At 37.4% G+C, this 12,829-nt stretch overlaps 1 protein-coding gene across 7 annotated transcripts in view; it reads right to left on the minus strand.

The window, feature by feature from the left end:
- The window catches only part of TIAM1 (TIAM Rac1 associated GEF 1), a 2,502,716-nt gene that overhangs the window by 161,045 nt on the left and 2,328,842 nt on the right, over nt 1-12,829 (minus strand). For all 7 annotated transcript variants that reach the window (XM_044071404.1, XM_044071407.1, XM_044071408.1 and 4 more), the window contains 3 exons: nt 2,752-2,860; nt 692-871; nt 454-572 (listed from right to left, as the gene is read on the minus strand). In XM_044071404.1, coding sequence (XP_043927339.1) covers nt 454-572; nt 692-871; nt 2,752-2,860 — 408 coding nt within the window. The remainder of the gene's footprint in view (nt 1-453; nt 573-691; nt 872-2,751; nt 2,861-12,829) is intronic.

Genomic DNA, 12,829 nt, shown 5'->3' on the forward strand with positions numbered 1-12,829 from the left:
CATCATCATCTTCATGCAGCTCCATAACTGCATTTTATGCAGCTCTATCCTAGTAATCTATAAATATTAACTCAGTGAGCTATGACTTGGCTCTTACAGGTGCACAGCAATTAAAAACAATGCAGCAGCATGACTTAATTCATCAGTTTCAAGCTCCAAGGATCTGTATTTCCTTCCACTTTTCAACACTATGGATGGATGAGATTCGGTATAAAATACTGTATCACCACCATGAACCTATTTGTCAGACATCATCTATAATGCTTAGCAATATAGCTTTGGTTAAACTGTTACATAGTTGACATTTCCTCTCTACCCAGAATCAAACTCACAATCTCTGCTTGGACATGAACTTGACAGGAGATGTACATGTGAGATTAAAAAAAAATTGCACAGTGCATGCACACACAAATTTGTAATCATCAACCAAGTGAAATAAAGTGTTAAACTTACCTCTTTTTTCTCTCCTGTTTGTTCTGCTATGAGCTGATCAAAGACAGCACCGTACTCCTCATGAATTTTCTGCATTTCATTTATATGACTGGCAACTTTGTTCATGGCTTTCATTGCAACTAGGAAAAGTAATCATCAGGTCAGACATTTGCTCCTCTGAAGCACTGAGATTCATGAAAGCACATTTTAAAAATTAAAGAATTAAATCAGTTCTGGCAAAAGCAGTCAAATGCATTACCATCCAGATGATAATGTTCTTCACTGTCTGAGTCGGTTAAAGAAAAGAGCTCCTTGAGCAGCAAAGGGTACTTAAGGACACGTTGGATTGGCTTGATGAGGTAAGATTCCAGAGTGGATGAATGTTGTTGCTTAGGATTCTGGGCATCCAGGAAGGCCTTAAATGCAGGATCAATTTTGGCTGAAATAATATGCAATGCTTTGTCAACTGTCCTTAGCTCTTTTTACACTGTAAAAATCTTTGCCTTTAACCTTCAAGTGTAACTTATTTTACTTTGGATATTATAGCATTTTTGTACAAGCAAGATACCAGTACATCTTTTGTGAACCAACTTCGCAGAGATACAGAATTTATGATGAAACAGATTTTACATATTTACATTTTACAGACTTACAGTTTATACCAGTAGACCTGTAAGTTATCAGGTCTGTCCATGTACTGCATTTAAACTTACATAGTTGATTTGCCCTTTTCTGTGGCCAGGCTGTTTATGGCGCCACTGCAACCCTATTCAGACATACTTTTCTCTTCTACGAAGTATTTCAGGGTGCCACCACACTCTCTAGCCTCTCTCTCTTCCACATGCTGGGATTCTTCCTTACACATCCACCCTTCCTGTCTCCTGGCAACGAAGCACTCCCATTTCAAATACCATTTTCCATTCCCTCTCCTAGTGTGTAAAACAATTTCACTAAGGCTTTCCATACACACCACTCTCCTCCTGCCTCATCATTTGCCATTATATGTAGAACAGACAGTCTAATCTGATTTGAAAAAGAAAAAAAGCTAACATTTTTGTAATTCCTTAAAGCTTTTTTCCCCCTGTATGCCTATTAGAAATGGACATACTATTCCAAATATGACCCCATCACTACAGTGTACGACAGAAAGATGGACTAAATTCCCAGTCTGTGTACCTCAGAATTCTACAGGCCTTTAGCTCTGTTCCTTTTGTATCACAGTTTTGAGCCAGCATAGAGGTGGGTTGCACTACTTCTTAACAATCCCTTATTTTTATGGACATCCTTGATTTTGCCTGAGTCTCACTCTGGTCCTTATAAAAGGTCTACTTTTCGGTCAGAAAACTGTTACATGCTCTTATTATGAAGTAATTATAGCATCTAGATGGGGGCAATAGATAATCATTCATAACAGCTTTACTGAAAAGGCCTGAAGAATCATATCACATGAGTAACATCCCTATAAAATTATCCCCTCCTTAAAGAATCACTCTACAAACAGTGAAAACAGCAATCATTAAAGTCAGGCTTTACAGTTACAGACTTCTTGCTCTTCAAAAAATATATATTACCATACATTCTCTTATTCTTTCAATTTTGTGAGTGACTAGTACTAACATTTAAAAAAAAGTCTCATATTTGGAGCCTTTGGTCATATGTAGCTTTGTCCATGACTTTCAAGGTAAGAACTATACATCTATGGTGAAGATAATCCATCAGTATTCTTTGGCTCTTACGCCCTCTCTAAGGGCACTCTGGAATTACCCCTCAGCCAAGATCTACTAGCCCACCCTGCAAGATCAAGACAGACACCCAAGACAGTTCCAACAGCAGTAGGAACAATGGATCTTATAAAAAAAGAATCTACATCACATTTAGATATGTTACCAACACATGTAACCCTGTACGAATTGCAGAAGTCATTACTGGGCACATTGCGGGTGCTGTGAATAGCACTTCTGGCTGACAAAGATTGAAACAATATAATTTCTTTAACTTTAATCATACTCTGGCTTAGGAATGGGGTCCACTCCCCTCACTATTAGAAACCCAAAAGACTTGGAGAAATTAAAAAATTAAAAACAAGAACATTGCAGAGAAACCCCATTTACATACTACCACTACTGATGTGTCTGCAAACACCATACATCTAGGAAGGAATCTTCATTTTAACAAGTATTAACTTTTAAATTATGCAATACATGGCTCAGAACCAAAAACTGGAATACCGATATTAAAAGCAAGTTGTACTGAGCTATATGTCCCTCTATCACACACACACACACAAGAATTTCACGTGTACAAAAATCTTACCCTTACCTTTTACCAATACTTTTGGCACCTTTGTGTGGCTGGCACAGAAAGCACTGTAGATCTTGAATCGGTCGGCATAATACAGAAAAGATCCACCGAGGGAAAATAACACCTTCTGCAAATAAAATCAAAACAAAATATTGAAATGTTATGTTGATTAAATGGTACTTTTCAGCTCAAAACTAAAAGCGAAGAAATCACAATACACATTAATGGAATTAATGGTCACTAGAATGAGGCAAATGAAAACATAAAAATTAAAAATACAAGAAATGGATGCATGAAAACTATTAGTTTAGTGTGAAAACAATAAATGCAAGCTTTGGAGACGAACTCTACACTTCGGCAATTATCAAACCGCATACCATATGCAAAGCAAAACAAGTTACACAATTAAAATAACATTATCAAATAATTAAAACCTACCCTCAGCCTGTGGGGTAAGTTTCCCTCTGCACAATCTCTGACTATGTTAAGGGAGAAAGCATGGCAGAAGCCCTCTACTTAGCATACATTTCAGCTCAAACACTGCATGACTAGTGTTACTACCAGCAGTATTCTTCAAAAAACTCTGACATGCCTACTCACAAGAGGCTATTACTCTCCATGACCTGTCCAGTGAAACTCCTGTTCCAAAACTCAGAGCAACAGAAAAACTCTGCCTGCCTAGAACTCCCATGGGGGAAGGGAGGAAAGCTGCAGAGGGAAGGAATAGCTACAGTTACTCAAACGGTGTGACTTGGGAGATGCAGAGGCTGACTATTGTAGGGGTGCTTTGGGCAGCCCATAGCTTTCTGGGGGGGGGGGGCATGGCCAGCCACTCAGCACTGCTACAACATTTTACTTGGCTTATGTGCTGAGTATAAATCACTAACAAAAAAAAGTATTTATATTTAGTTTTAATTAAAAAATAAATAAATGACAACCCAAGGTTGCTACATCTGTATATGCACACTGCCTACCACTTGTGCATGTGCAGCACAGGCTAATGATGTTGTTCGGCTAGCGGGTGATGCATTTATTTATTTTAAGTAAAGAAATGTTTCTTTACTTTAAATAATTAAACAAATAAATGACTCACAGCGACCTTACCTAAAGCAGTTACAGCTTTCTGTCCCTTGCTGTTCCATGATTCATTCATATGGAAGCAGAAAACCCAGAAATATTAAATTATTATTAGGGTACGGTGGATGGCTGTAGACTTATGTTTTGAAAGGCTGCTATCAGGCCACTGTAGCATTTTTTTTTTAAATCTTGGCAGGTAACCAGACATTGCGTTCATTGGACAGCTAGGTTGGATGACATGAACACTTTGCTGTGGCTGGCCAGCAAGTTTGTGCTTGTGTGGAACAGATCAGTTCACTTGCATGGTTTAAAAAAATGGCATTCAAACAACTTCAGGGACTATACATCTAAACCCTCACATAGACTATCTTAGCAGCACTACTCCAAACCTAAAATTCTATCACACAACAACAGCTGCTACACCCCAATCTCACAACTGGTTTGGATTACGAGTTAATCAAATGAGGGGTAGTTCTAGTTAATCAAGTGAGGGGTAGTTCTTGGAAGATCTGTTTGATTTTGAATGTGTAGCACTGGACAATGAGACAATTACTAAATATCATAAGCTTCTGCATTGCAAATGGTTGTGGCAATATTAGTGCCTGCTGTTTACACTGAAAATTTATTTGGTTACAAGTGCTGACGTCTATGAATGCTGAAATTTTAGTCTGTTGACTGAAAGTATCATCTAAAAGGAAATCATTTTTGAAAACAGATCTCCATTTTGGGGACATTCAATGGTAACATGACAGGTATGGATTTCCTGTACTGTTCCTAGGATGTAGTGCTGCTCATTTATGTTCCATTTCATGCTAAAATCTTCCTCCAGCCTAAACCAGAACAGCTGAATCCTGTTCATGTAACTTTCAACAAGAAAGTTGTAGAACAGAACTTTTTAACATACAGTAGGTTCACAGAGATGACTTTTCTCCCCGCTTGTCTTGCATCAGAAAAATGAAATGCCTCACTGGTTGAAAACTTTGTGGAATTTTATTATGGGGCACTAATTATTTGGATAAATTGTTATGACTTGTGTTTGAGCAGTTATTTGAACTTTCCTTGTACTGTTTTTCTAATTAAGTCAATTTCCTTCATGAATGAGACATTTACAGATACTCTAGGGTCGATTCCAAAAACTAAAGTTTTTCCAATGTTGTTATAGCAGATTTACATTGTATCCAGAAACTGTGTGCTGATTAACAGCAAATAGAGTAGGAAAACTATACTGTATGCTGACATTGTCATTACTGTAAAAAAAAATTAGTTGTCTAGCAGTGAAAAGTTCCCTCTTTACACAGTCAGTATAGCTCAATCAGTCTTAATTTACCATTGTTTACTACAGTTAGACATCTCAGACACACATATGACAAAAGTAGTTATAATTGCTGTCCTGAATATGTAGTCTATCTGTGGGTGAAACATGACTGACTGCTGTCTTTGCCTGATTATTCTGGACTGTTTTTGCTGGACAAATGTGACTTGAGTGAAGCAAGTTGGAAAGGAATACCTTACTGTGGGGGCTACTGTTTTCCTAAAACAAAGTTGTGGAACATTCTGTGGCCATTATTTTTTTTTATCAGAACCAGATATCTGAGGTATATACAGTCACAGTTAGGTGGGGGTGGGGGCTGACTGTGGAAGAAAGCAACTTACCAACTTATTTGCACAGTTTAGTCATTCCTTACAAGATCTGTGAGTATTTGTGTAAAATAAATTGGAATACTTACTCTTTTTCTAGCTACTTTGTGTGAAACAAAGTTGTAACAGTTTCTGATTTCGTCAATAATGTCAGATTTCAGCTTCAGCCTTCATATCCATCAGAAAATGCATGCCTTTGCAGAAACATTTATTCTAGCAACTAAAAATGCATGCCTTTGGAGAAAAATTTATTCTAGCAACTAAATTTGTCCCTTAATTTTTTGCAGTTGTGCCTTAACACTTCTTTGGCTTTACCCCAGATTTGTACACTAAGAGGAGGTTGAGAAAAATGTTTTATCACAATCAGATGAGGTGGACACAACAAAGTGGTTGCAATGACTGGGTGGTGTGGATGAAAGTAACTTACCCTCTTCTTGTTTACTCAGTTTAAACAGTCTACCTTTGCACGACTACTGTACTTTTCTGTTAAATAAATTGAAATACTTGGGCTACTGTCCATTTGTATGAAAAATTTGAAACAAACTGGGTCCACAATTATTTCTTTTACCATGATCAGACATCTGAGGTTGGCACAATCAATAATGGAGATATAACTGGGAGTACTAGGGCTGTCTGTGGATGTGAAAACCTGACCCTGTTATGCTTAATAGTCATTTGCCTGGTTTTGCAATAACTAGAATGCATTTATGTAAAGCAAGTTGAAAAACTTTAGGCATTTTTTATCACAATCAAACATCTGACATGAGCACAATCATATGCCCACAATTGATGGGATATTGGTAGATTATAATGACAGCAGTTTCAGTAGTCTTACAGGTGAAAATGTGTGAAAACTGTTCAAGAATACTCTAATTTAAAACACTGAAAGAAATCCTCTGCATATATGGTTATTTCAAATATTTCTGCATCAAATAATGGTCAACAGTATGCCATTGGCATTTAAGACATTTCAGTGTGATATACCCAGACCCCATTATGTACAGTCTAGTAATCAAGTCAAGCGATACATATTCTTAAATGTATTAAATGCTTTCGGTAACATACTGTTACATATCACTTAGCATTAATGCAAAAAAGGAATTCTTCTTTGAAACTGGTTGATCCATCTGGTAGATTAAAAGGGAGGATGCCAAAATCTACTACTTTTTACCCCCTGAGAAACAAAATCAGGTTCTAGAGAAGTTGAATAATCTAAAAGACATACAATTTTTTGCTTTAAAAAGTTTTCACGACTGCTTTCTGACATAAATGAAAAAGATATGGACAGAATTCATTAGTTTGAAAAATTGTGGGCATCCAAGGCCGTTTCCTGTTTAAATGTAGATGTCAAAGTGATAAAACAAGAAGCACTTGTTCAAGACAAATGCATCTCAATGTGTCGGTGTGAGCCAAAGTAACTAAGGAGCTTTTCTGTTTGTTAAAATATCTGGGCAGGTAACCAGGGAGATGTCTACTTACATGTTCAGCACACTGGATCATCTTCCAGAGTACTTGTGTTATACCCAGTCCCCATTATGTACAGTCTAGTAATCAAGTCAAGACGTACATACTCTTAAATTTATTAGGTGTTTTAGGGTATTAACATACTGTTACATACTCATCACTTAGCCAGAGCTACCATAAGAATTACTTGGTAAAGATAAGATTCCTAGTACACTGTCATGTGCTAATGAAACTCCAGAAAAGTTGGCATCCCTACAATCCACAAAGTATCTGGAATTTCAAGAACCACATAAACCAGCTTAATATTGACAGTTCTTGACATGAAATACCACATTGTCATATCAAAAGCTTTCAGCTATGTCTATCTAATATATTATCAGCTGTTTAGAATGAATCTGCATATTATACATGTGTTTTCTGCAAAATCTACCATACCAGGAAAAAAAAAGCAGGAAATGTTGCTTCCAAAAAATGGGATACAACACAAGTCTTTTTCTTTAAGAAACTGGTACCTTAACCTTATTTAGAAAACTAGCTTGGATACAGCAATGTCTGACTTCATTAGTAATGAATGGTCTGATAATAAAACTTTCTGATTCTGAGCATCAGAAATCATGTTTTCTTGTGAATGATTCCACAGGAACACAGTTTGAAGCACCCCAACATGTGTGGATTCCACTCAAACACGTCTCTCCACAGCTAGTAAAGCCTCCACAATGCATAATGATAGAATTTCATAATGCACAGCTGCATAGCTAACAGTTGAACTGTTTAGCTTTTGTGTATGCAAAGCTTCAAATTAAGATGTTTCATTACTTATGAAGTGACAGGTCACTGCATGACTAATCTAACACCTGTTATGATAAAATAATCAAATGTTTAATTATGGCCTATTATTAGAATTGAAGTGCCATGCCTCCTGTGGTGTCAAAAAATCTCTCCTTGAATGTTGTCTTGAAATTCTCAGATCTGAAATATTACAGTGATCTTGCCTCTCAATCACCAGTAGGACTCCAAAGATATCAACTCATTTAACCTTTCAACATGACCTAGCACAATTACTTTAACTTTATGTTTTTAATTTTTCAGTGACTTTCTAAGGTAAGATGTAATCTTACTGTGCAAATGTATAGCAAACAATTGTACAAGTTCATTTTCCTTTCACAGTTTTCGGTTTCATTTTTTAATTTCTTAACTTCTAAACTTGAAGTTTAATACAAAAAGCAACATTTTTCTGGCTTGTTACCGTACTAAACTTGACTAAGCTATTAAATGCTTAAACTTCAGCTGTACATTTTAGAAGAATTTACATAACATCCCTCATTTACAATGCACAACTACTGTCAGACCTCTTTGCATTCTTTCGAGGTACGATGTTAAAGTAGATTAGGTGTTAACTGCTTTTTTTCTTCTTCTTAATTAGAAATGTACTTGCCGTTTGATTGCAAAGTCAGTGACCGAAGACATGGGATATAAAAAAAAAAAAAAAGCCTAGTAAGGTGTAAGGTGCTAATAACCCGAGAAGTACCCAAGAATGGGGCAAGAGCAGTAGAGGCTAGACCTTCAGGTGCACAAGGTTTGCTACTAAGGATAGATTAGATAGGACAACAAGAAGGATGCTTCATGCTCACCAAATGATTTATAAAAATCAGTGCATACCAAGAGTATATATTCCCCATTCTGAAGGAGAGATGGGGCTCTTTGAAATTGATTATATGTATAGACCTGCAATCGTGGGACTCCACACATATCTGCTGACCTCGCAATTCCCAAACATAGTGAAAGTCTTGAAACATGAGGAGAATAAATCTGATACAACTTCTCTGCTTAATCTAGCAGAAGCTTATCAGCGTCAAGCAGGAATGGAAATCAAACCAGAAGTAGATAAACGTCAGGCAGCAACTGAATGTGCTAACAAAACAAAAGAAAGAATATAAGGTGGAGATCAGATGAGAAGGCAAGAAATGTGAAAAAGCATAAATATAGTTGCAAGTATAGAAAACTTCTGGAAGAACCTCGTGCTGATCAGGAATGAACACAGGAATGGTTAAGTAGAGGCAAATTCAAACCAAGAGATGAACGGTTAATATTGGCGTGGCCCAAGAGAGTGGGCTGCGTACACATTGGTTTATAAAGTCCATTGAACATGTAGGAGAAACAGACAAATGTAGGTTTTGTAAAACTGAATTGGAAACAGTTGCACACCTCATTGCTGGCTGCGGCATGTTAATGACAGAAGGACTGTATTCCGAAAGGCATAATAATGTGACAAGACTGTTGGATTGGGGATTGTGCAAACATGATGTTATTGAAGTAGTTGAAAAACACTGGAAACATGAGCCACAAAGCATCATAGAAAATGAAGTGTATATCACATGGGATCACCCATTACCAACAGTTCAAAAGATAAATGCCAGAAAGCCAGATATAGTGGTCCAAGAAAAGAAAAGTACAAATTATCGCTGAAATCGCCACACCCAGTGACTACAGTGTCTTGCATACAGAGAGACACAAAGTCATAAAATACCAGGATCTGCAGGCAGAAATGAGCAATGTGGAAGACAGATACCCAAGCAGTTCCAATAGTCATAGGAGCAACGGGTCTTATAAAAATGAACCTACAATCATACTTAGGTTACCAATCCATGTAAACCCATATGAACTGCAGGAGTCATTACTAGGCACACTGCGGTTGCTGTGAAGAGCACTTTCGGCTGACATCAAAGAGTGAAACAATACTAATTTCATGAACTTTAATTGTACTTTGACTTGGGAATGGGGTCCATTTCCGTTATGGTATTAGAAACCCAGAAGATTTGGAGAAATTGAAAAAGTGAGAAAAGGCAGGATGAAGACAGGGGGAGACAGAAAGACTGGGGACAAGACGAGATGGAATAATTCAGGAAGCAAATAAGTCACAGGAAAATAGGACATGAGTGCAAGCTGGCAAAGAAGTACATGTAAGGAATCAGTTAAAAACTTACAGGTAAACAGTGGTAGAGGCAGCCAGCAAAGATCACACCACAAATAAAGTCAATGAAATGTCACAAAATGATACCAAACACTGCTAGGTATTGTGCATACTTTGTATTAAGTTATTTTGTCTTTACAAGACTTCTTCAGAAAACAAAGTACAATTAACTGCCGTTTCTCATCATCACATGACTGTATGCATTTCTGTTCTATTCTTTAACGGAAAACTGATGAATATAAACATTAAAACATCATTTAAAAAACCTATACATAAAAAAAACCTTCAATAATCTACAATGTAATCTAAATCTATTTCTATTACAAATTTGCATTACACAACTACAGTGTAAAATTATTGTGCATCAAGCTTCAGTGTTCCTCTTAAAGAGGCATCATCATTGATGGTAGGAAAATGGCAACATTTCATTTTAACTGCCATTTCACTTCTTAATCTTGCAATATTGCATCGTAATCACTCCCCCATTCATCAATAAAATTATTTATGACAAATACAAACTTCTTAAATTCATTATGTATTAAACTATGTCTAAAAACAGCCTTTTTATATAGCAAATGTATTCACCTATTCTTTTAGCCAGCTTCCTGCATAGAAACCTTCACAAGTATTAGAGAGAGCAATGCAAATTATTCCATGAGATCTATAGTTAAAATAACCTTGGTGATGTTATACTTTTCTTCCAAGATGTTATTATTATACATGACCCTTCCTATGTATACCTACAATAAAAACAGCTTTCGCACCTATATGTGCCTCTTTTCTCAACTCTCTTATTCTCCTGTCCATTACTGCATTCAAATATACATTTTAAATTCCAACTGCTTTTATACGTAAATTCTGGTTCTAAACTTCAAATGTTTACTAACTCTTGATTATTTTTACTATATTCCAATTATTTATTTATTTATTTATTGGTTTTAAAACAGATAAATTGATTATAAAACAAATAACTATTTTCTTAGGTCCACAGCTAATCAAAACAAAGTTGTACATAATTACTACTTTTCAAGCAAGTCTAAGTTTAAACCAAGATTTATATGAATATGTAATATCAGAAGTTCTTATCTTCATAGTATGCAATTCGCTACTGCAAACACATTTTGCCATACTAACAAATTCAACACTACAGGGGGTAACTAGTTTTCCAATTTTTAGTAATTACTTTTCCGGCTATAGCAAGAATAGACCAAAGATGAGGTACTTGATTTTTGGAATTCTCAGGAAATGGAGCATTAAATAAAAAGTACAGTTGCGTACACTTACAATAAATGTAGATGTTCAAGTGTATTCACTGCTGCAGTCCTGACTTGTGGGACTTCCTGCTGTGAAAGCCTTTGGCAGGCCCAACTACCAGAGAATTTTTTTCCTCCTCTTAATGTTGGCAGATGCCCTAAATGACATCAGCATACTTGGGTATATATGGAGTCTACCTAATTCATTAAATCAAATTTTACTTGCCCTTTAACAGGGAGCAGTCCCAATTTAGAGTACAGGACTAAGGAAGACAGATCAAGGGGAGTTCCCTTGGCTAGAAAAGGGGTAACAAGTAAACTACCTAACAGATTAAGGGGGAAAGACGGAGGAAAAGAAGACTTCAACAGTGAATACACTCAAACATCTACATTTATAGTAAGTGTACACAACTGTACTATGTCCTTTGTGTTTCACTGCTGCAGTCTTGACTTGTTAGAAGATTCCCAAAGCTTTAAAGAGGGAGGAAGGAGATTAGGGAGAAAATGCTCTGGACCTAGAAAAGGTGCCAAGTATAGTGTTTGATGAAGGTATGCACAGATGACCTGCTGGCAGCTTCCAGGATGTCCTTAATAAGGACCCCTTTTCAAGAAGGCAGCAGAGGTTGCAATAGCCCTACTGGAGTGTGACCTAACAGCATCAGGAGATTTTTTTTTGCCATGATGGCTGTACAAAAGGCTATACAATGGAAGAACCACTTTGAGACAGTCTGTTTAGAAGCTGGTTTTCCCTCAGAGCCAGGGGCAAGGTCACAAAAAGCTGGTCAGATTTTCTAAAAGCTCTTGTTCTGTGTCAAGTTAGTAGTGGAGCTGCCTATACATATTCATGGAATGAATCATTCTTTCCCCTTTGTGTTGGGGATTGGGAAAGAATGTGGGCAGGTGAATGGCTTGATTTAGGGAAATATCAGTGACCACCTTGGGAATGAAAGAAGAGTTAGTTCGGAGGGAAACCCTGTCTGGTTGGAAGGTAAGGAATGGCTCCACTGTCATCAGAGCCTGCTGTTCAGAAACCCTCCTAGCTGAGGTGACAGCCAGCAGCAGGCCAGTGTTCTAAGTTAAAAACTTCAGTTGGGCAGAGGCTGCAGCTTCAAAAGGAGGCAAGGTCAATTTTTCCAGAACAAAGTTAAGATCACATGGAGGGGTAGGCTGACTCCAGGGAGGTCTGATGTGGATGACTCTAAGAAACTCTCTTAACTGAGGAGGGGAAAGACAGATGCATGAATTGTAATGGAGAAAGAAAGGCCTTTATCAACCAGACTAACCAGGTAATGCAGAATGGTATCAATCTGGGCTGAATCAGGATTGTGGTGGTGCTGATGGCACCAGATGGAAAATCTTTTTCCACTTAGCCAAGTATGATTTTCCAGTGCTAGGCCTTCAAGAATCCATGAGAATGGCCTGAACCTGTTTGCTTAGGGTAAAGCTTGTTCTTGGATGCTGTGGAATTAGCCAAGCTGAAAGGCTGAACATCTGCATGTTGGGGTGCAGAATCCTTTCCTTGTCCTGAGTGAGAAGGTCAACTCTCTGAAGGAGCAGCTATAGACTCTGGCTGGTTAGTTTGAGAAGAAGAGGATACCAGTGCTGCCTGGGCCAGTCTGGGGCTATCAGTATTGTCCTTGGGCTCTCTTCTCTTATCTTTAGAAGCACTAGAGGCAGTTGGGGTAAGGGAGGG

This window comes from Protopterus annectens, chromosome 5.part0 (assembly GCF_019279795.1).
Source record: "Protopterus annectens isolate FY-2018-M chromosome 5.part0, PAN1.0, whole genome shotgun sequence".
In the NCBI taxonomy this organism is placed as follows: Eukaryota; Metazoa; Chordata; order Ceratodontiformes; family Protopteridae; genus Protopterus; species Protopterus annectens.